General features: G+C 38.7%; 1 protein-coding gene across 1 annotated transcript in view; it reads left to right on the top strand.

Moving 5' to 3' along the window:
• slc39a8 (solute carrier family 39 member 8) overlaps positions 1-20,044 on the top strand; it is a 23,781-nt gene extending 3,737 nt beyond the window's left edge. The window contains exons 2-8 of the mRNA XM_061886801.1: positions 2,656-2,818; positions 7,217-7,386; positions 7,471-7,593; positions 13,862-14,011; positions 15,935-16,142; positions 19,218-19,402; positions 19,465-20,044. Coding sequence (XP_061742785.1) covers positions 2,656-2,818; positions 7,217-7,386; positions 7,471-7,593; positions 13,862-14,011; positions 15,935-16,142; positions 19,218-19,402; positions 19,465-19,611 — 1,146 coding nt within the window. The 3' untranslated portion in view covers positions 19,612-20,044. The remainder of the gene's footprint in view (positions 1-2,655; positions 2,819-7,216; positions 7,387-7,470; positions 7,594-13,861; positions 14,012-15,934; positions 16,143-19,217; positions 19,403-19,464) is intronic.
• Positions 20,045-25,077: the final 5,033 nt, after the last annotated feature.

Here is a 25,077-nt window from a genome sequence, read left to right as displayed (position 1 = left end):
GTTTGCAAAGTATTTTCTTTTTCCACAGTTTATGTTACGGCCTTATTTCAAAGTGGAATAAATTCATTTTTGTCCTCAAAATTCAACACAAAATACCCTATAGTGACAGTGTGATTTAAAACAAAACATTTTTTTAGCCATTTTGCACATTTATTTTGGGGAAAAAAGTATTCACAGACTCCGTTTTGTTGATACACCTCTGGCAGGAATTACAGCCTCGAGTCTTTTTTCAAATCCATTCATTAATTTTTGTCCTCAAAATTCTACACAAAATACCCCATAGTGACAATGTGATTTATTTTTTATTTTTAAATCTTCTAATATTTTAGATAAGGGGTGTCTAAACTTTTCCACCAAGGACCACATACTGAAAAGTCAAGTATTATGGGGCCATTTTAATATTTTTTTCATAAAAAAAATGCTAAAAACACACATTTATATATATATATATCCAAACTTTTCAAAAAGGAATGAATTAATTTTCCCCTGAAAATTCTACACAAGGTGAAAAGGTGTTTTTTATTTTATTTTACAAATATATTTAAAACAAAAAAATCATAAGTATTCACGCCTTAAAGATAGATGTGCCAAGCTTGTGGCTTCTTCTTATTTTCTTTCTTTTTTAAAAAATTGTTGGTGTCGTATTAAAAAAAAAGACTCGAGGCCAGAGGTGCATCAACAAAGCAAAGCCTGTGAATACTTTTTTCCCTAAAATAAATCTGCAAAATCGATAAAAAAGTAAATAAAATCACATTGTAACTTTTTGGGTTATTTTGTTTAGAATTTTGAGGACAAAAATTAACTTATTCCACTTTAAAATAAGGCCGTAACATAAACTGTGGAAAAAGGGAATACTTTGCAAACGCAAACATGGAAGCCGCAAGGTTCAAAGCGTGGGAAAAAAAGCAGCGGCTTATAGTGCAAAAATACATAAAAATGTGAGAAAAAATAGCAATAAATCATGATGTAATGAGAAAAAGCTGACATTTTCAAACTAATAATTAACAATAATGTACTTTGTCACCTATAACACAAAGTTTTGTATATATATTTATACATATATATATATATATATATATATATATATATATTTATTTATTTTTCCCACGCTTTGAACCTTGCGGCTTCCATGTTTGTGTTTGCAAAGTATTTACTTTTTCCACAGTTTATGTTACGGCCTCATGTCAAAGTGGAATAAATAAATTTTTGTCCTCAAAATTCTACACAAAATACCCCATTGTAACAATGTGATTAATTTTTTATTTTTTTTTATCGATTTTGCTAATTTATTTTTGGGGAAAAAAATTGTATTTGTTGATGCACCTCTGGCCTAAAGACTTTTTGGGAATAAGACGCCAAAAAAATAATAATAATAATAATACGACGCCACAGGCTTGGTACATTTAACCTTAGGGCGTTAATACTAATGATTTTTTTTTTTTATTTGTTTTGAATATATTTGTAAACTAAAATTTAAAAAAATATTTTCACCTCGTGTCGAATTTTCAGGGGAAAATTAATTTGAAATTAAAGCTGCAAGCAGCGATGGACGGGACCGACTTTTGCTGGTGTTTCCTGCCTTCACCCATTCAACATATCTTTACCTGCACTTTACCTACCTTCCCTGCATCCTGGGGTCAAACTGGTGCCTCCTTCTTTCACCCATTCAACATATCTTTACCCGCACATTACCTACCTTCTCTGTATCCTGGAGTCAAACTGGTGCCTCCTTCTTTCACCCAGTCAACATATCTTTACCCGCACATTACCTACCTTCTCTGTATCCTGGAGTCAAACTGGTGCCTCCTTCTTTCACCCAGTCAACATATCTTTACCCGCACATTACCTACCTTCTCTGTATCCTAGAGTCAAACTGGTGCCTCCTTCTTTCACCCATTCAACATATCTTTACCTGCACATTACCTACCTTCTCTGTATCCTGGAGTCAAACTGGTGCCTCCTTCTTTCACCCAGTCAACATATCTTTACCTAACATTACCTACCTTCTCTGCATTGTGTGGTCACGCTGGTGCTTCCTGCTTTTAAGCGGCCATCTTGAGACGGCAGCAGTTCTTTGAAGGCTCGTAAAATCAAAACCGGAGCAGTTAGAAAAACTATTTTCTTAACTTTTAATCAGAAGGGTTCAATCTCTCTCCTGTGCGAGTTTGAAGCCGACACAACAGACGCGCTCGGAGGAGATAATGTTTGAAAAAAGGTGTCGGGTTTTTACAGAACTTTTGTTTTGAAGTGGTAATTGCCAACTTCCTGTTGATTTTTGCTGAAGGATGTAAATGAATAAAATGTAGGTCTAAGTGAGACCTACATAGAGGTTTATGTTTCATGTCTCTACGACATTCCTACCGGAAGTTACAAGCAGTTTTGTCTGTATTTTTTCCTAGGGGGCGCTAGAGCGCAATTTTGAGTTTTTTTTTTTTTGATTAGATGGCAATTTTCGCCAGTCCTGATGTTTGTGTCACATTTGGAGAGTTTTTGAAGCATGTTAAGGGGGTCAAATTACAGGACAAAGGTATAATAATAATAATAAAACCTTAGAAATACGATAGGGGTCTAATAAGGTTTTTACATAAGAAAAATGTGGAAAAAGTGTGGCTACTTCCTGTATGTCAAAATAAAAGCATGTTTCGTGTCCCTCAGTGCCTGTCGGCCAAGCAGATCTTGTCCCACTTTGGCCTCCCAAATGGCAGCCAGCTGGGCGTGGACCACCTGGAGAGGATCTGTCCTGCCGTGTTGACCCAGGTGCTGCTGCCCTCCTGCCCTTACACCGCCCCCCACCCTCCGCCTCCCCTCCACTACTCGGGTCAGTCCTCTTTTACTACCTTTTGTCTTTTTTGGGCCACTTCCTGTCCTCGGGTGTTGTTGTTGTTGTTGTGTGTCAGCGTGTCCTGCAATGACCTCGCTGCTCCGTGTAGTTTGTGACAAGACAAAGGAAGAGTTTGTTTATATTTACTGCCCCGCTGGCTGTGTGTCGTCAACTAATGATTAATAATGTGTGTGTCATCAACTAATGATTAATAATGTCCTCAATCTACACACTCTAATGTTCATAGTACAGCAGATACTCTATCTCACCTAAGTCCTTCATTTGACCTTGTCACAACTCTACTCTTTCTTAATAGGCCAGCCAAATAATGCTGGCTAGCTAACAGCTATCTACGAGCTAGCAGCTAGTTACTAGGTAGCAGCTGTCAGCTATCTACAAGCTAGCAGCTATCAACGAGTTAGCAGTTATCAATGAGCTTGCAGTTATCAACTAGCTATCAGCTATCTACGAGCTAGCAGCTATCTACAAGGTAGCAGCTATCTATGAGCTATCAACTAGCTAGCAGCTATCTATTAGCTATCAGCTAGCTAGCAGTTATCTACAAGCTAGCAGCTATCTACGAGCTATCAGCTAGCTTGCAACTATCTATGGGCTATCAGCTATCGACGAGCTATCAGCTATCTACGAGCTAGCAGCTATCTATGAGCTATCAACCAGCTAGCAGCTATCTATGAGCTATCAACTAGCTAGCAGCTATCTATTAGCTATCAGCTAGCTAGCAGCTATCTACAAGCTAGCAGCTATCTACGAACTATCAGCTAGCTTGCAACTATCTATGGGCTATCAGCTATCGACAAGCTATCAGCTACCTACGAGCTATCAGCTATCTACGAGCTATCAGCTATCTACGAGCTATCAGCTATCTACGAGCTATCAGCTAATTACGAGCTTGCAGCTAATTACGAGCTAGCAGCTAACTGTTAGCTAGAAGCTATCAGCTGTCTACGAGCTAGCAGGTATCTATGAACTAGCAGCTATCAGCTATCTCTTCGAGCTAGCAGCTAGCTATCAACTATCTACTAGCTATCTACGAGCTATCAGCTAGCTAGCAGCTATCTACGAGTTAGCAGCTAATTATGAGCTAGCAGCTAATTACGAGCTAGCAGCTATCTACAAGCTAGCAGCTATCTATGAGCTATCAACTCGCTAGCAGCTATATATGAGCTATCAGCTAGCTTGCAACTATCTACAAGTTATTTGCTATCTACGAGCTAGCAGCTAGCTATCAACTATCTACGAGCTATCAGCTAATTACAAGCTTGCCGCTAATTATGAGCTAGCAGCTATCAGCTGTCTACGAGCTAGCAGCTGTCTATGAACTAGCAGCTATCAGCTATCTACAAGCTAGCAGCTTGCTATCAACTATCTACTAGCTATCTACGAGCTATCAGCTAGCTACGAGCTATCAGCTATCTACGAGCTAGCAGCTAGTTACTAGGTAGCAGCTGTCAGCTATCTACAAGCTAGCAGCTATCAACAAGTCAGCAGTTATCAATGAGCTTGCAGTTATCAACTAGCTATCAGCTATCTACGAGCTAGCAGCTATCTACAAGCTAGCAGCTATCTATGAGCTATCAACTAGCTAGCAGCTATCTATTAGCTATCAGCTAGCTAGCAGCTATCTACAAGCTAGCAGCTATCTACGAGCTATCAGCTAGCTTGCAACTATCTATGGGCTATCAGCTATCGACGAGCTATCAGCTATCTACGAGCTAGCAGCTATCTATGAGCTATCAACTAGCTAGCAGCTATCTATGAGCTATCAACTAGCTAGCAGCTATCTATTAGCTATCAGCTAGCTAGCAGCTATCTACAAGCTAGCAGCTATCTACGAACTATCAGCTAGCTTGCAACTATCTATGGGCTATCAGCTATCGACAAGCTATCAGCTACCTACGAGCTATCAGCTATCTACGAGCTATCAGCTATCTACGAGCTATCAGCTAATTACGAGCTAGCAGCTAACTGTTAGCTAGAAGCTATCAGCTGTCTACGAGCTAGCAGGTATCTATGAACTAGCAGCTATCAGCTATCTCTTCGAGCTAGCAGCTAGCTATCAACTATCTACTAGCTATGTACGAGCTATCAGCTAGCTAGCAGCTATCTACGAGTTAGCAGCTAATTATGAGCTAGCAGCTAATTACGAGCTAGCAGCTATCTACAAGCTAGCAGCTATCTATGAGCTATCAACTCGCTAGCAGCTATATATGAGCTATCAGCTAGCTTGCAACTATCTACAAGTTATTTGCTATCTACGAGCTAGCAGCTAGCTATCAACTATCTACGAGCTATCAGCTAATTACAAGCTTGCAGCTAATTATGAGCTAGCAGCTATCAGCTGTCTACGAGCTAGCAGCTGTCTATGAACTAGCAGCTATCAGCTATCTACAAGCTAGCAGCTTGCTATCAACTATCTACTAGCTATCTACGAGCTATCAGCTAGCTACGAGCTAGCATCTAGCTATCAACTGTCTACGAGCTATCAGCTATCTACGAGCTAGCTATGAGCTAGCAGCTAGCTATCAACTATCTACGAGCTATCAGCTAGCTACGAGCCATCAGCTAGCTACGAGCCATCAGCTATCTACTAGCTAGCAAATATCTACGAGATAGCAGCTAGTTACTAGCTAGCAGCGATCTACAAGCTATTAGCTATCTACGAGCTAGCAGTTTTCAACTAACTATCAGCTATTTACTAGCTATTCCCAAGCTACCAGCTATCTACGAGCTATCAGCTAGCTACTAGTTAGCAGCTATCAGCTAGCTATTAGTTAGCAGTTATCCGCTTGCTACGAGTTAGTAGCTATCAGCTAGATACTAGTTAGAAGATACGCGGTAGGTAGAGCAGCCGTGCTTGCAACTTAAAGGTTTCAGGTTCGATGCCCGCCTCTGCCATCCAGCTAGTATGTAGCTGATAGCTGCTATCTTGTAGCTACCTGATAGCTAGCTGATAGTTAGCATGCTAATTTTAGCATGCTAGCAAACTAGCATTAACATAACTTTTTAGCCAACTTTGTTTTTTTCCTCCAATTCCCCAACCATACACCTTACAGTCATAAAACCTGGTATGTGACACATGCTAACTACTAGCATGCTAATGTTAGCATGCTAACATTCAAGTGCTAACTTTTTTAGCAAAAACATTTTTTTTTTCAATTCCACAGCCATACACCCTAGAGTCATATAACTCTGAACGTGACACTTGTAAACTGTTAGCATGCAAACATAAGCATGCTAAAATTAGAGTGCTAACTTTCTTAGCAAATTTTTTAAAACTTTCTAATTCCCCAGCCATACAGCCTAGAGTCATATAACTCGGTATGTGACACTTTAAAAGTGTTAGCATGCAAACGCAAGCATGCTAACATAAAAGTGCTATCTTTTTTAGTTAATTTTTTTCTCTCTAATTCCCCAGCTATACGCCCTAGAGTCATATAACTCGGTACGGGACACTTGTAAACTGTTAGCATGCAAACGTAAGGATGCTAACATTAAAGTGCTAACTTTATTTAGCTAATTGTACTTTTTTTTTCTCTCTAATTCCCCAGCCATACACCCTAGCATCATATAACTCAGTATGTGACACTAGTAAACTGTTAGCATGCAAACGTAAGCATGCTAACATTAGAATGCTAACTTTCTTTGCAAATTTTTTTAAATTTTCTAATTCCCCAGCCATACACCCTAGAGTCATACAACTCGGTACATGACACTTGTAAACTGTTAGCATGCTAACATAACCATGCTAACATTAAAGTGCTAACTTTTTCAGCATTTCTTTTTTTTCTAATTCCCCAGCCATACACCCTAGAGTCATACAACTCGGTACATGACACTTGTAAACTGTTAGCATGCAAACGTAAGCATGCTAACATTAAAGTGCTAACTTTTTTAGCAAAAAATGTATTTTTTTAATACCACAGCCATACACCCTAGATTCATATAACTCTGAACGTAACACTTTTAAAATGTTAGCATGCTAATGTCAGCATGCTAACATTACAGTGCTAACTTTTTTAGCACATTTTTTTTTCTTATTCCCAAGCCATACACCCTAGAGTTACATAACTCGGTGCGTGACACTTGTAAACTGTTAGCATGCTAACATTAAAGTGCTAACTTTTTTAACAACTTTTTTATTTTCTAATTCCCCAGCCATACAGCCTAGAGTCATATAACTCTGTACGTGACACTTGTCAACTGTTAGCATGCCAATGTTAGCATGCTAACATCAAAATGCTAACATTTTTAGCAATTTTTAATTTTTTTTCCAAATTCCTTGTTAACATGATAGTAACGATAACAAGCATGGTATCAGCAGACGGCCGATACTGTTCCCTGGCTATGAGGCTTGATATCCGTATGTGCGCCCAGTTTGGGGGTGGGGCTTCCTGGCGGTGACGGTCATCAACCTGGCGGCGCTGCTGGGCCTGCTGCTGATCCCCTTCACCAAGAAGTCCTACTTCCCCAAAGTCCTGACCTACTTCATCGGCCTGGCCATCGGGACTCTCTTCTCCAACGCCGTGCTGCAGCTCATACCCGAGGTCGGCACGCATTCCGCCCTCGCCGCACCCGCGTCGGAGGTCAGGATATCAACTGGCATTGTTGACATTCTTTTTGCCGCCCAGGCCCTCGGGTTTGATCCCAAGGAGGACGACTACGTGGCCAACGCCATCGGCATCTTTGGAGGATTCTACCTGCTCTTCTTGGTGGAGAGGATCTTGAGGTTGCTTCTGCGGGTGGAACATGAGGTATCACTCCACTCGTGCTTTATCAGTATCACTTCCTCACTTTTATCCATTCAAATCACAGTTTTGTTTTGAGGGTTCAGGTTTTTTCTGCACTGAGTTCATGTTGATGGAATATATTGTTTTGTTCCTTTATCTTCCCTTCTTTCATCCTTTGTTTTGTTCCTTCCTTTATCTTTCCTTCTTTCTTTTATCCTTTGTTTTGTTCCTTCCTTTATGGTTTCCTTCTTTTATCCTTTGTTCCTTCCTTTATCTTCCCTTCTTTCATCCTTTGTTTTGTTCCTTCCTTTATCTTTCCTTATTTCATCCTTTGTTTTGTTCCTTCCTTTATCTTGCTTTCTTTCATTTTTTGTTTTGTTCCTTCCTTTTTATCTTTCCTTCTTTCATCCTTTGTTTTGTTCCTTCCTTCATCTTCTCTTCTTTCTTTTATCCTATGTATTGTTCCTTCCTTTATGTTTTCCTTCTTTTATCCTTTGTTGTGTTCCTTCCTTTTTCCTTTTTTCATCCTTTGTTCCTACCTTTATCTTACCTTCTTTCATCCTTTGTTGTGTTCCTTCCTTTATCTTTCCCTTTTTCATCCTTTGTTCCTTCCTTTTTCTTCCCTTCTTTTATCTTTTGTTGTATTCCTTCCTTTATCTTTACTTTTTCCATCCTTTGTTTTGTTCCTTCCTTTATCTTCCCTTCTTTATTTTATCCTTTGCTTTGTTCCTTCTTTCATCTTCCCTTCTTTATTTTTATCATTTGTTTTGTTCATTCCTTTATCTTTACTTCTTTCATCCTTTGTTTTGTTCCTTCCTTCATCTTTCCTTCTCTCATCCTGTTTTCCTTCCCTTATCTTCCCTTTGTTCATTTAGTCTTTGCTTTAGTCTTCATTTAGTTCCTTGCTTTATCTTTCCTTCTGTCATCCTTTGTATTGTTCCTTCCTTTATCTTTCTTTCTTTCATTTATCATTTGTATTGTTTCTTCCTTTATCTTTCCTTCTGTCATCCTTTGTATTGTTCCTTCCTTTATCTTTCCTTCTTTCATTTATCATTTGTATTGTTTTTCCTTTATCTTTCCTTCTGTCATCCTTTGTATTGTTTCTTCCTTTATCTTTCCTTCTTTCATCCCTTGTTTTGTTCCTTCCTTTATCTTCTATTCTTTCTTTTATCCTTTGTATTGTTCCTTCCTTTATCGTTCCATTTATTTCTTTTTTCCTTCCTTGCTTTTGTTTTGCCACTTTTTTTCTCTCTGTCCTTCACTGCTTTTTCCCTCACATATCAATGTTTTCCTTCTGACTTTCTGCATCATTCTTTCTTATTCCTTACTTCCATCTTTTCCTTTCTCTCGTCTTTTATTTTTCACCATGTCTTCATCCGTCTATCTTCCTTCTTTATCTTTGCTCTTCCCTTTTCGTTCTTCCATATTTCCTTCCTTCCTTTTTGTGCTTCCTGTTTCCTCGCTGCCACTAAATCATTTTCCTCTTTTGACTTATCTTTACTCTCTTCTTCACTTCACTTCCTTTCTTCCTTCTTTGCTTTTGTTTTGCCAATTTTTTCTCCTTTTTTCCTTCCTTGCTTTTGTTTTGCCACTTTTTGTTTCCTTTTTTCCGTCCTTGCTTTTGTTTTGCCACTTTTTTTCTCTCTGTCCTTCACTGCTTCTTCCCTCACATTTCTTCCTTCCAACGTTCTACATCATTCTTTCTTATTCCTTACTTTCCATATTTTCCTTTTTCTTGCCTTTTACTTTTCACCACGTCTTCATCCGTCCATCTTCCTTCTTTATCTTTGCTCTTTCCTTTTCGTTTTTCCATATTTCCTTCCTTCCTTTTTGTGCTTCCCGTTTCCTCGCTGCCACTAAATGATTTTCCTCTTTTCACCTATCTTTACTCCCTTCTTCACTTCACTTCCTTTCTTCCTTTTTTGCTTTTGTTTTGCCACTTTTTTTCACTCTGTCCTTCCCTGCTTCTTCCCTCACATGTCTTCCTTCTAAACTTTCTACATCATTCTTTCTCTTTCCTTACTTCCATCTTTTCCTTTCTCTCGACTTTTATATTTCACCACATCTTCATCCGTCTTCCTTCTTTATCTTTGCTCCTTTCTTTTAGTTCTTCCGTGTTTCCTTCTTTCCTTTTTGTGCTTCCTGTTTCCTCCCAGCCACTAAATTATTTTCCTCCTTATCACTTATCTTTACTCCCTTCTTCACTTCACTTCCTGTCTTCCTTTTTTGCTTTTCTTTTGCCACTTTTTCCCCCTTTCTTCCTTCTTTGCTTTTGTTTTGCCACTTTTTTCCCTTTTTTCCTTCTTTGCTTTTGTTTTGCCACTTTTATTTCCTTTTTTCCTTCCTTGCGTTTGTTTTGCCACTTTTTGTTTCCTTTTTTAATTTCTTGCTTTTGTTTTGCCACTTTTTTTCTCTCTGTCCTTCACTGTTTCTTCCCTCACATTTCTTCCTTCTAACTTTCTACATCATTCTTTCTCTTTCCTTACTTCCATCTTTTCCTTTCTCTCGACTTTTATTTTTCACCATATCTTCATCCGTCGTCCTTCTTTATCTTTGCTCTTTCCTTTTAGTTCTTCCGTATTTCCTTCCTTCCTTTTTGTGCTTCCCGTTTCCTCCCAGCCACTAAATTATTTTCCTCCTTTTCACTTATCTTTACTCCCTTCTTCACTTCACTTCCTGACTTCCTTTTTTGCTTTTCTTTTGCCACTTTTTTTCCCTTTCTTTCTTCTTTGCTTTTGTTTTGCCACTTTTATTTCCTTTTTTCCTTCCTTGCTTTTGTTTTGCCACTTTTTGTTTCCTATTTTCCTTTCTTGCTTTTGTTTCGCCACTTTTTTTCTCTCTGTCCTTCACTGCTTCTTCCCTCACATTTCTTCCTTCCAACGTTCTACATCATTCTTTCTTATTCCTTACTTTCCATCTTTTCCTTTCTCTTGTCTTTTACTTTTCACCACGTCTTCATCCGTTTATCTTCCTTCTTTATCTTTGCTCTTTCCTTTTCGTTCTTCCATATTTCCTTCCTTCCTTTTTGTCCTTCCCGTTTTCTCGCTGCCCTTAAATTATTTTCCTCTTTTCACTTATCTTTACTCCCTTCTTTACTTCACTTCCTTTCTTCCTTCTTTGCTTTTGTTTTGCCACTTTTTTCCCCTTTTTTCCTTCTTTGCTTTTGTTTTGCCACTTTTTTTCTCTCTGTCCTTCACTGCTTCTTCCCTCTCATTTCTTCCTTCTAACTTTCTACATCATTCTTTCTCTTTCCTTACTTCCATCTTTTCCTTTCTCTCGACTTTTATATTTCACCATATCTTCATCCGTCTTCCTTCTTTATCTTTGCTCCTTCCTTTTAGTTCTTCCGTATTTCCTTCCTTCCTTTCTGTGCTTCCCGTTTCCTCCCAGCCACTAAATTATTTTCTTCCTTTTCACTTGGCTTTACTCCCTTCTTCACTTAACTTCCTTTCTTCCTTTGCTTTTGTTTTGCCACTTTTTTTTCCTTTCTTCCTTCATTGCTTTTGTTTTGCCACTTTTTTTTTCTTTTTTCCTTCTTTGCTTTTGTTTTGCCACTTTTTGTTTCCTTTTTTCCTTCCTTGCTTTTGTTTTGCCACTTTTTGTTTCCTTTTTTCCTTCCTTGCTTTTGTTTTGCCACTTTTTTTCTGTCTGTCCTTCACTGTTTCTTCCCTCACATTTCTTCCTTCCAACGTTCTACATCATTCTTTCTTATTCCTTACTGTCCATCTTTTCCTTTCTCTTGCCTTTTACTTTTCACCACGTCTTCATCCGTTTATCTTCCTTCTTTATCTTTGCTCTTTCCTTTTCGTTCTTCCATATTTCCTTCCTTCCTTTTTGTGCTTCCCATTTCCTCGCTGCCACTGAATTATTTTCCTCTTTTGACTTATCTTTACTCCCTTCTTCACTTCACTTCCTTTCTTCCTTCTTTGCTTTTGTTTTGCCACTTTTTTTTCCTTTTTTCCTTCTTTCTTCCTTCTCTGCTTTTGTTTTGCCACTTTTTTTCGCTCTGTCCTTCACTGCTTCTTCCTTCACATGTCTTCCTTCTAACTTTCTACATCATTCTTTCTCTTTCCTTACTTCCATCTTTTCCTTTCTCTCGACTTTTATTTTTCACCATATCTTTGTCAGTCTTCCTTCTTTATCTTTGCTCCTTCCTTTTAGTTCTTCCGTATTTCCTTCCTTCCTTTTTGTGCTTCCCGTTTCCACCCAGCCACTAAATTATTTTCCTCCTTTTCACTTATCTTTACTCCCTTCTTCACTTCAATTCCTTTCTTCCTTCTTTGCTTTTGTTTTGCCACTTTTTTTTTCCTTTTTTCCTTATTTCTTCCTTCTCTGCTTTTGTTTTGCCACTTTTTTTTTCTTTTTTCCTTCTTTGCTTTTGTTTTGCCACTTTTTGTTTCCTTTTTTCCTTCCTTGCTTTTGTTTTGCCACTTTTTGTTTCCTTTTTTCCTTCCTTGCTTTTGTTTTGCCACTTTTTTTCTGTCTGTCCTTCACTGTTTCTTCCCTCACATTTCTTCCTTCCAACGTTCTACATCATTCTTTCTTATTCCTTACTGTCCATCTTTTCCTTTCTCTTGCCTTTTACTTTTCACCACGTCTTCATCCGTTTATCTTCCTTCTTTATCTTTGCTCTTTCCTTTTCGTTCTTCCATATTTCCTTCCTTCCTTTTTGTGCTTCCCATTTCCTCGCTGCCACTGAATTATTTTCCTCTTTTGACTTATCTTTACTCCCTTCTTCACTTCACTTCCTTTCTTCCTTCTTTGCTTTTGTTTTGCCACTTTTTTTTCCTTTTTTCCTTCTTTCTTCCTTCTCTGCTTTTGTTTTCCCACTTTTTTTCGCTCTGTCCTTCACTGCTTCTTCCTTCACATGTCTTCCTTCTAACTTTCTACATCATTCTTTCTCTTTCCTTACTTCCATCTTTTCCTTTCTCTCGACTTTTATTTTTCACCATATCTTTGTCAGTCTTCCTTCTTTATCTTTGCTCCTTCCTTTTAGTTCTTCCGTATTTCCTTCCTTCCTTTTTGTGCTTCCCGTTTCCACCCAGCCACTAAATTATTTTCCTCCTTTTCACTTATCTTTACTCCCTTCTTCACTTCAATTCCTTTCTTCCTTCTTTGCTTTTGTTTTGCCACTTTTTTTTTCCTTTTTTCCTTATTTCTTCCTTCTCTGCTTTTGTTTTGCCACTTTTTTTTGCACTGTCCTTCACTGCTTCTTCCCTCACATGTCTTCCTTCTAACTTTCTACATCATTCTTTCACTTTCTTTACTTCCATCTTTTCCTTTCTCTCAACTTTTATATTTCACCATATCTTCATCCGTCTTCCTTCTTTATCTTTGCTCCTTCCTCTTAGTTCTTCCGTATTTCCTTCCTTCCTTTCTGTGCTTCCCGTTTCCTCCCATCCACTAAATTATATTCCTCCTTTTCACTTATCTTTACTCCCTTCTTCACTTCACTTCCTTTCTTCCTTTTTTGCTTTTCTTTTGCAACTTTTTTTCCTTTTCTTCCTTTGCTTTTGTTTTGCCACTTTGTTTTCCTTTTTTCCTTCCTTGCTTTTGTTTTGCCACTTTTTTTCTCTCTGTCCTTCACTCTTTCTTCCCTCACATTTCTTCCTTCCAACGTTCTACATCATCCTTTCTTATTCTTTACTTTCCATCTTTTCCTTTCTCTTGCCTTTTACTTTTCACCACGTCTTCATCCGTCCATCTTCCTTCTTTATCTTTGCTCCTTCCTTTTAGTTCTTCCGTATTTCCTTCCTTCCTTTCTGTGCTTCCCGTTTCCTCCCAGCCACTAAATGATTTTCCTCCTTTTCACTTATCTTTACTCCCTTCTTCACCTAACTTCCTTTCTTCCTTTTTTGCTTTTCTTTTGCAACTTTTTTTCCTTTTCTTCCTTTGCTTTTGTTTAGCCACTTTTTTTCCTTTCTTCCTTCTTTGCTTTTGTTTCGCCACTTTTGTTTCCTTTTTCCTTCCTTGCTTTTGTTTTGCCCATTTTGTTTCCTTTTTGCCTTCCTTGCTTTTGTTTTGCCACTTTTTTTCTCTCTGTCCTTCACTCTTTCTTCCCTCACATTTCTTCCTTCCAACGTTCTACATCATCCTTTCTTATTCTTTACTTTCCATCTTTTCCTTTCTCTTGCCTTTTACTTTTCACCACGTCTTCATCCATCCATCTTCCTTCGTTATCTTTGCTCCTTCCTTTTAGTTCTTCCTTCCTTCCTCCGACATTCTTCAATGCTGTTTCAATACAAAACAGACTAAAGTGGGCGGAGCTAACCTGGGTCTTCTCCATCATCAGCACGGCCCCTCCCACCTCGCTCCTGCCGCCCCGCCCCTGCAGAACGGCGAGGTGCCGGAGAAGGGGGACTCCAAGACGGTGCCGAGCATCTCGGGCAGCGTCAGCAGCGTCAACTCGGACCGCACGCGTGCAGACATGATCCCGGCGGAGGTGAGCCTCGACTTTGGACCCAATCAGGTTTTATCCGACGGGCCCTCGGTCTTATCAGCCGGCGTTTGCTGATACCTCTTGATGACTTCACGTGGCGTGGACGACTGCAGGATGTCTGCTCAAAGCGGGAATTGTCCTCTGGCTGCTCAAACCTCTCCTTGTGCGTCGCCAAAATGAGTCTGCAGTTCTAGAAGCTCGCTGACGTGCGTCTGCTCTCACCTTCCAATAAGAGGAGCCCTTTGAGGAAATGTCCACGTTAGCCAGTTTGCAGTCAGGACGTTTTTTTTTAGGATGGAATATACAGTACCGCCGTACTAATGAATCATATTCAGTACTATACCGCCTCTAAAAAAGTATCAGCGCGACGTGCTGACACTGGCGGAGTAGCATGTCCGGCAGCGCGCGCACACAGAGTACTTACAAGCAGACACAGTGTGTAGACAGAAAAGGGAGAACGGGTGCTTTAAGTCATGGCTAGCTAGCTAGCGGCTAACGTCCATCCACAGTGTTTTAGCTGATTCGTAAATCACTAATCCTGGCCTCCATGGCGACAAATAAAGTAAGTTTCTTACAAGTGCCATTATTGCTGGAGGAAAAATCAACAGGAAGTTGGCAAAAACCCCTTCAAAACAAAAGTTTCCTAAAAAAAATGTCATTTTTGCCTCTTTGAGCTGTAATTTGACCCCCTAAAAATGCTTCAAAACTCACCAAACTGGACACACTCATCAGGACCGGAGAAAATAACAAAAAAAAACTGAAAAAAACCTAAAACTTAAAATTGCGCTCTAGCGCCCCCTAGGAATAAAACACAGACAAAACTGCTTGTAACTTCCGATACAAATGTCGTAGAGACATAAAACAAAAACCTCCATGTAGGTCTCACTTAGACCTACATTTCATTCATTGACATCCTTCAGAAAAAATCAACAGGAAGTCGGCAATCACCCCTTCGAAACAATAGTTTTGTAAAAACCCGTCACCTTTTTTCAAACATTATCTCCTCTGAGCGCGTTTGTTGTGTCGGCTTCATACTTGCACAGGAAAGAGATTGAACCCTTTTGATTAAAAGTTGCGCAAAGAGTTTTTCTAACTGCTCCGGTTTTGATTTTACGAGCCTTTAAAGAACTGCTGCGCTGCTGCCGTCTCAAGATGGCCTGCTTAAAAGCAGGAAGCACCAGCGTGACCACACAATGCAGAGAAGGTAGGTAATGTGCGGGTAAAGATATGTTGACTGGGTGAAAGAAGGAGGCACCAGTTTTGACTCCAGGATACAGAGAAGGTAGGTAATGTGCAGGTAAAGATATGTTGACTGGGTGAAAGAAGGAGGCACCAGTTTTGACTCCAGGATACAGAGAAGGTAGGTAATGTGCAGGTAAAGATATGTTGTCTGGGTGATGGCAGGAAGCACCAGCATGTATGGGTGACAGAAAGAAACAGTAGTGTGACCCCAGGATGCTGGGAAGGTAGGTAAAGTGCAGGTAAAAATATGTTGAATGGGTAAAGGCAGGAAAAAACAGCAAAAGTCGGTCCCGTCCATCGCTGCTTGCAGCTTTAATTCTTTATTATTATTATACCGCCGCCTCTTTGAGCTGTAATTTGACCCCCTTAACATACTTCAAAACTCACCAAATTTGACACACACATCAGGACTGGCGAAAAATTGTGATCTAATCAAAAAACTAAACCCCAAAACTCAAAATTGTGCTAGGAAGAAAACACAGACAAAACTGTCTGTAACTTCCAGTAGGAATGTCCTAGAACCATGAAACAAAAAGCACTATGTAGGTCTCAGTTAGACCTATATTTCATCCACTGACACCCCCTGGCTAAAATCAACAGGAAGTTTGCTATTCCCACTTCAATACAAAAGTTGGCTAAAAAATTTCGCTTTTTTTTGGCTTTTATCTGTTTGTCCACCCCCAGGATGTGCAGGCGTCCAGCGTGATGTGTCGCTGTCTGCGTGGCCAGCGCGTCGGCAACATCAAGACGGTGGCGTGGATGATCACCCTGAGCGACGCGCTGCACAACTTCATCGACGGCCTGGCGATCGGCGCCTCCTTCACCGTGTCCGTCCTGGCCGGCTTCAGCACGTCCACCGCCATCGTGTGCGAGGAGTTCCCCCACGAGCTGGGTGAGTGAGCGGGAAATGGCTGAAGTCACTTCTTAAAAATAGACATTTTATTACTATTTAATCTGGGCATTTCACGCAACAATAAGGCGTTGATTATAAAATAATGTTGATGCACGATTAATACTTTTTCACCCTCGCTCCATTTATCGGAGACTCGGACATCAAAACACCATATAAATGCCTTTTTGTAAAATTATTTTTTTGACTTTAATGGTCACATATTGAGGTTAATTTGTGTCTTTATTAAGAAAGGTTTTTTTTGTTTTTTTTAACATGATTTATGTCATATTTTTTGCGCTTAAATTTTGTGAACTGAATCAAATTATGTTGAGTTTCATTGAAAAACTATTTGCTAGCCATATGCGTGTTTACAAAAATTCAGTGTATAACCAATTTTTTAAATTTTATACCCTGAATTTTGCACTTAATTTTCATACATGGAATTTTTATACACTGATTTTTTTTTACACTGAATATTTTTTACACATTTTTTTTATACACTGATTTTTTTATACACTGAATTTTTATACCCTGAATATTTTTACACTGATTTTTTTTTATACACTCAATATTTTTACACTGAATTTTTATACAGAGAATATTTTCATAGTTTTTTTTTTACACTCAATATTTTTTACACATTTTTTTATACACTGAATTTTTCACAGAATTTTTATACCCTGAATATTTTTACACTGAATTTTTTTATACACTGAATTTTTCACTGAATTTTTATACCCTGAATATTTTTACACTGATTTTTTTTATACACGGATTCTTTTACACTCAATATTTTTACACAGAGTTTTTATACAGAGAATATTATCATAGTTTTTTTTACACTCAATATTTTTTACACATTTTTTTATACAATGATTTTTTTATATACACTGAATTTTTCACAGAATTTTTATACCCTGAATATTTTTACACTGATTTTTTTATACACTGAATTTTTTACACTCAATATTTTTACACAGAATTTTTATACGGAGAATGTTATCATAGATTATTTTTTACACTGATTTTTTTCATACACTGAAATTTTTATACATTTAAAATTTTGACACTGATTTTTTTATACACTAAATTTTTATACATTAAATATTTTTAGACTGATTTTTTTTTTATACCCTGAATTGTTTTACACTTTATATTTGTACATCAAATTTGTATACACTGATTTTGTTTTTTACTTAAAATGTTTTTTACACTGATTTTTTTTATGCACTAAATTTTTTTATACGCTGATTTTTTTTTTTGTACCCCGAATTTTTTTACAAGGAATTTTTTTTTACCCTGAATTTTTTTACACTGAATATTTTTTACTCTGAATTTTTTATCTACTGAAATTTAATACATTGAATATTTTTTTATACTCTGAATTTCTTTAGACTGAATATTTATACTCTGAAAATTTTTATACCCTGAATTTTTATACACTGTTTTTTATACACTGACATTTTTATACATTGAATATTTTTACACTGATTTCTTATTATACCCTGAATTTTTTTATACACTGAAATTTGTATACTTGTATTATTTTTGCACTGATTTTTTTACACTGAATTTTTATACCTAAAATATTTTTAGACTGATTTTTTTATACACTGAATTTTTTTTATACCCTGAATTTTTGTACGCTAAATTATTTTACACTTAATTTTTATACACTGACTTTTTTTAACATTGAATATTTTTTACACTGATTTTTTTATACACTTATTTTTTTATACACTGATTTTTTTTACACTGAAGTTTTATTCATTTAATATTTTCACAAATATGTTTTTTACACACAGAATTTATATATATATATATATATATTTTACAAACATTTTTTTTTAACAGATTTTTTTATACCCTGAATTTTTTACCATGACTTTTTATGCATTGGATATTTTTACACTGATTTTTTATACACTACATTTTTTTTTACCTTTTAATTTTTAAACACTGAATATTTTTACACTGAATTTTTATACATTGAATATTTTAATGCACTGAATTTTTTTATACACTGAATCTTTATACATTTAATATTTTTACACTGATTTTTTTTCATACACTGAATTTTCATGCATTGAATATTTTTACAAATATCTTTTTTACACACTTAATTTTTATACACATTTAATTGTTATACATTGAATATTTTTACTATAATTTTTTTTACACAATGAATTTTTTTGCACTGAATTTTTATACACTGAATATTTTATTGCACTGAAATTTTTTATATACTGAATTTTTATACATTTAATATTTTTACAGATTTTTTTTCATACACTGAATTTTTTAAACTGATTTTTTTACATTGAATATTTTGTACAAATATTTTTTTTACACTCTAATTTTTTTTACACTGAATATTTTTATAATTATTGTTTTACACACTGAATTTTTATACACTGAATATTTTTATGCACTGAATTTTTTACACACTGAAGTCTTATGCATTTAATATTTTTACACTGAATTTCTTTTTACACTGAATTTTTATACGTTGGCCCTGCGATGAGGTGGCGACTTGTCCAGGGTGTACCCTGCCTTCCGCCTGATTGTAGCTGAGATAGGCGCCAGCGCCCCCCGCGACCCCGAAAGGGAATAATCGGTAGAAAATGGATGGATGATGGATGGATGGATATTTTTACACGGCTTTTTTTACACACTAAAATATATTTTACATTACACACTTTTTTACACACTTTAAAAAACCAGCATTTTACTAAAAAATGTTTTTTCCAATTTAATTGTCAGCATAATTTGATGTAAAAAAAAAAAGTTTACGAATTTCAAAGGCCAAAAATTGAGCTACATAAAATCATGTAAAAAAAAAAAAAAAAAAAGAAGCTTTTGTACTAAAGACACAAAAAAATAAATCTCCATAGTCACGCGGCAAAAGTATAAAGTCAACTTTGTCGACCTCTACTGGCTGATACTAGAACTGCATCAGTTTTGATGTTAGGAATGCTAATAAAAGGCCGATTTAAGTCACTGGCGGCGAGATGAAAATGGAAGTTAACTGTAATAAAAGACCCAAAAAGGAAGTTGAGCTAATGTGTGCTTCAGGTGACTTTGTGATCCTCCTGAACTCGGGCATGAGCGTCCCTCAGGCCATCTTCTTCAACCTCCTGTCGGCCATGGCGTGCTACGCGGGTCTGGTGTTGGGCATCCTGCTGGGCAGCAACTTTGCCCCCAACGCCATCTTCGCCGTGGCGGGGGGAATGTTCCTCTACATCGCCCTGGCAGACATGGTGAGGCGACGACCTCCCCTGGTCGGAAACACCCAGCCTGATGCTTTTGTTCCCCCTCTCAGTTCCCGGAGATGGACGCCATTTCTCGGGAGGCCACGCGGACTTCCTCCAGGCTGCTCTTCCTCCTGATCCAGAACGCCGGGCTGCTGACGGGCTTCGCCATCATCCTGCTCATCACCACGTTTGCAGGGCAGATCAACCTGGGCTGAAGAAAAGAACACAAGCTCTTCCAGTCATGAAACCCAGCTTGATTCGTCTTAAAGAGACAGTACACTCTTTTTCACTATGCAGTTTTTTTGTATTTGTCTAAACATATATATATATATATAAATATATATATATGTGTGTGTGTTTGTGTATGATTTACAGAATCACATCCTTTATTTAATTTTAAAATGGAACCAATTGCAGTTTAGATGTTTTAAAGTTGTAGTTTTGTTGCGTTTGTTCAGAGTTTCTGTTTGAGAGAACGTGACTTGAAATCTAAATGTCTAAGAGTAGACTTTGTCAACAACTAGGACCTTTTTGGCCTCCTGGCTTTTTTAATGCTTTGGTTTTGTTGTTGTTAAATCATGTAAATATGAAAGTGGGGATTCCTAGACCGGAGTACTGTGTTGAAATATATTCCAGCTCTTTAAAGTACTCTGATTTTTATGTTCGAAAGCACGGGAATGAAAGGATGTGTTTCTGTTTTTAAATTTTTTTATTTATGACCTTATTTTGGCATATATATATATATATATATATATATGTATGTATGTGTGTATATATATATATATATATATATATGTGTTTTTACAAATATTTTATTTATTTAGATACATATTTTTGGGTATATATATATATATATATATTTTTAGAAATATATTTTTTAAATATATATATTTTTAGAAATATATCTATTTTTGCAAATATACATATTTTTTAAGTATATATATATACTTTTTTATGTATATCTTTGTATATAGTATATATATATATATATATTTGAAATATTTAATTTATATATATATATATATATATATAATTTATTTTTGCTTCTGTTTTTACAAATATTTTATTTATTTAGATATATATTTTTGTATATATATCTTAGATATTATATATATATATTTATATATATACATAATATATTTATATATATATTTTTGTATATATATCTTATATATTATATATATATATATATTTATATATATATAATATATAAAATATATATACAAAAATATATATCTCAATACATTTTTTGTAAATATATATATATATATATATATATATATGTATAAATATATATATTTACAAATAATGTATTTGATATAAATTTTTTGGATATGTACATTATATATTTTTTAGAAATATTTTTTAAAATACATATATACTTTTGTATATATAATATGTATATTTTTAGAAATATCTAATTTATATATAAATATATATATACCTGTATACATATATGTATTTGTATAATACAAATATATATATTTTTAGAAATATTTATACATATATATATATATATATACATATATGTATATATATGTATATATATATGTGTATGCATATATATATATATACTATTTAAATACACCAATGGTGCAACTGGACCTCAGTGATGTAACCTCGGATCACAGGGGGGTTTCGGGCCTCTCAACAATCAGACCCCCTCCCCTAGGCGACCCAGCCAGGGTTGATCAGACCCCAGTCTGTGTCCGGGTAGTTCTACTCCCCTACATGCCACGCCTCTCCCCTCCTGATCCACAGCCACCTTGATGCCACTCCTGCTGCATCTGTGACTGACTTCATGGTCCTTTGCTGGCTGGCCCCTGTCATGCCAAGAATTCTGTAGGCCCTGCATAACCCTCGACATCTCACTTCAACGGACCGGCACATCGCTCGCCACCCATTGCTCCGACACTCCACAAGCTGAGAGTACTTTGCGCTCTTCCTCCCATTGGTCCTCCTCCGTGCGGTCCTCCCAAGGCACTGTGAGCTCCAGGAGGATTACCTGCTTGGAGGCCACTGAGGTGAGCACACTATCTGGCCTTAGTGTTGTTTTGGCAACCACGTCAGGGAACTTCAACTGCTTTCCCAGATCAACTGACAGCTCCCAGTCTCGTGCTGTTGCCAACAGACCAGAAGAGGTGTTCCGGGCAGCCGGTGTTGACTTCTCCCCAGCTCTGATGAAAGTGGTGCTCTTCACTGGGCGGAGGCTCTTGCGGTGACTGACTCCCTTGGCAGATGGTATCAGCTATGGCCTTCAGGACCCGGTCATGTCTCCAGTGGTACCGCCCCTTACCCAGGGCTTTTGGACAACAGCTTAGGATGTGCTCCAAGGTTCCTCTCCTCTGGCAGAGGGGGCACCCTGGTGTCTCTACCTTTCCCCCAGGTGAAGAGGTTGGATGGACTTGGCAGCACGTCGTAGACCGCCTGGATCAAGAACTTTATCCAATGGGGTTCCAGAGCTCGGTCTACGTGACCTTACGCTCTGCTGCTTGTTCCCATCTCGTCCAGGCGCCCTGTTGCCGCATTCCCGCCATCTGGCCGGTTCGCCTTTCCTCAACTCCTGCTCGCACCTCCTCGAGGATCAGTGACCTCTTCTCTTTCCCCTGCGCCTTATCATAGCGAGGTGTTCTTCTGCTACCTAAGCCAGATCTCCCCTGCGCCACTGTTCCCACCAACACCTTTTGCCGTAGTCTTGCCTCTGCGACATCCACAGCCTCGACAGCTCTCCACTTCTGCCCCGTCCTAACTTCAATCCCAGCCTGTGCAACCTTTGGGTCACTGGACTCCCGATATTGTAAGAGCTCCCTGGACCGTGCCACCATGAACTCCTCGCTCAGGCTGCTGATGGGGAGCTTCAGCTTGTTGTTGTGCCCGTATAGAGCAATGCTGCTTAGGCTTCGCGGCAGTCCTGGCCACCTGCGCAGGAACCTACTGACCCTCATCTCAAATCCTTCCACCCTTGAAATGGGGACTTCGTACACCATGAGGGGCCAGAGGATCCGAGGGAGGATCCCGTGCTGGTAAATCCAGGCCTTGAACTTGCCTGGAAGGCCAGACTTATCCACCACGGTCAGCCAGGTCTCCAGGTCTTGGTTGGTCGATTTTGTGGAGGCTGCGTCTCTCAGGCTGAAATTAAACCCCTTACCCAAGCTCTTCACAGGTTCCTCGGTGAGTGATGGTATTTCGCTGGTGCCAATTGAGAAGCGGAACTTGCCAGTAACCTTCCCTTTCTTTAGCACTAGGGACCTCGACTTGGCCGGCTTGAAGTTCATGCGAGCCCAGTAAATCACCTCCTGAAGGCCATTCAAGATCCACCCGCAACCTGGGACGGATGTAGTAGTCACGGTCAGGTCGTCCATGAAGGCTCGGACGGGTGGCTGTCGGACTCCAGACCTGGAGAGGGGCCCTCTGCACTGAACTTCTGCAGAGTGCAAAAAGGATGACTGAGATGGTACGGCCAGTGATAATCCCCTTTTCAAGCCTGTGCCAGTTGGAAGTTGTTTTTCCGGAGGAGACTCTTAGATAGAAGTTGGCATAGTAGTCCAGAATGAGGTCTCTGAACTTCTTTGGAATGTGATGCCGGTTCAGTGCCTCTTCGACCAGCTTGTGGGGTGTGGATCCATAGGCGTTTGCGAGGTCCAGCCACTGAACAGCCAAGTCCCCCTTGTTCTCCCTGGCTTCCCTGATGAGCTGAATGACCACGCCTGTGTGCTCCAGCCATCCAGATACCTCTGGGATCCCTCCTTTCTGGACTGACGTATCAATGTAGGAGTTCTTCAGGAGGTAGTTTGTCAGTCTTCTGGCCAAACGAGATGGTTCGGAACTGATTGATGTTCTGAGACTTCTCCTCCTTTGGGATCCACACACCCTCTGCCTGTCTCCACTGGTCTGCTACCTTGCCCCTCCTCCAGATCACCTTCAGGATTTTCCAGAGTCTGTGGAGTAGTCTTGGACAGTTCTTATAGACCTGGTAAGGTACTCCACTGGGCCTTGGAGCAGAGCTTGCCTTGCCCTTCGGACCACCTCCTGGATCTCCTTCCAGCCGGGCTCTTTCCCATCGAAGTCAAGCGTTGGTGTTAGTGGATTGATCAAAGACCTGCAGGGGCCTAGGTCTTGCTCTCTACATCCATCGCTGTAAGTTTGCTTGAGGTGGTGGTCGCCCTCAGCTTTGGAGTAGGCTAGTTTACCGCTTTGTTTCTGTCCTAGCTGCTGTTTTGTAACTCCGAATGGATTCGCCAGAAAGGCAGCTCTCCTCCTGGACCTTTCCTTCCTCCTCCACCTATGCCACTCCGCTCTCCTCAAGGTCATCAGCTTCTTGCGGATTATACAACGTAGCTCCGCAAGAGGCCCCCAGTCCTCTTCACTTGCAATCTTGAACTGCTGTCTTAATATATATATATATATATATATGTATGTATGTATGTATATATATGTCTTGATTGGATTATCCAGAGCAGGGGTAGGGAACCTATGGCTCGAGAGCCAGATGTGGCTCTTTTGATGACTGCACCTGGCTCTCGGATAAATCCGAGATGACATTGCTTGACACGAAAAGTAATGAATAATTCCACTTGTAATCACAGTGTGGCCCTGCGGTGAGGGGGCGACTTGTCCGGGGCGTACGACGCCTTCCGCCTGATCGTAGCTGAGATAGGCGCCAGCGCCCCCCCCGCGACTCCAAAAGGGAATAAGCGGTAGGAAATGTTAAAAATAATGTTCAAAATATTAAACATTCTCATGCAGTTTTAATCCATCCGTCCGTTTTCCTACCGCACCTGTTCAAGAAATGGCGTTAATGGTAAGAAGTGATTTATTTATTGATGGTTAGTGTGGGGCTTGCCCTCCTGGGGGTTCTTCAGACCACCAAGCACCGACATGAGAGCCCGTTTCAGGGTTACGATATTGTTTCATTTTTCAAGAAGTCTTTCCGTTGCTTTACAGCAATTGTCTTTTTCTCTTCCGTTCTCGCTCGCCCTCTGGCTCCAGCTCCAACCCCGTCTCTCCTCCTGGCTGCTGCTTATAACAGAGCGACGGGTGATTATTTAACGTGGGCCATGTACGCACCTGTCGCTGATTTTGAGGCCGATCCCGGCAACACCCCGCTTTGCTGCAGGCCACGCCCCCTCCACAGTGAGCTTCAGAATAACAATATTATAAAGAATAACAGACCTATTATACTCGAGAAATGTTAATCTTACTTAAAAATGCACGCGTTAAGTTGTTTTCAGTGTTAAAAAAAATATTATATGGCTCTTACCGATATACATTTTTAAATATTTGGCTTCTTGGCTCTTGCAGGTAAAAAGGTTACCGACCCCTGATCCAGAGAATAGTGTTCGATACCGTGGTAGAGCGCAATATGGATGTGTGGGGAAAATCACAAGACTACTTCATCTCTACAGAACTGTTTCATGAGGGGTTCCCTCAATCTCCTGATGATTGAGTTGTTGTATTGAAGTGAAAATATCAAACTTCCTGTTGATTTTTGCTAAAGTATGTTAATTATTAGAATGTAGGTCTAAGTGAGACCTACATAGTGTTTTTTGTTTCATGTCTCTCCGACATTCTTACCGGAAGTTACAAGCAGCTTTGTCTGTGTTTTCTTCCTAGGAGCAGTTTTTTCAGTGTTTTATTCAAAAATAGCGCTAGAGCGCAATTTGGAGTTTTGGGGTTTGGTT

The sequence above is a fragment of the Nerophis ophidion genome, linkage group LG24, assembly GCF_033978795.1.
Source record: "Nerophis ophidion isolate RoL-2023_Sa linkage group LG24, RoL_Noph_v1.0, whole genome shotgun sequence".
Classification (NCBI taxonomy): Eukaryota; Metazoa; Chordata; class Actinopteri; order Syngnathiformes; family Syngnathidae; genus Nerophis; species Nerophis ophidion.
Note: the sequence above shows the minus strand (reverse complement) of the source record. Positions and strands in the feature narration are given on the sequence as shown.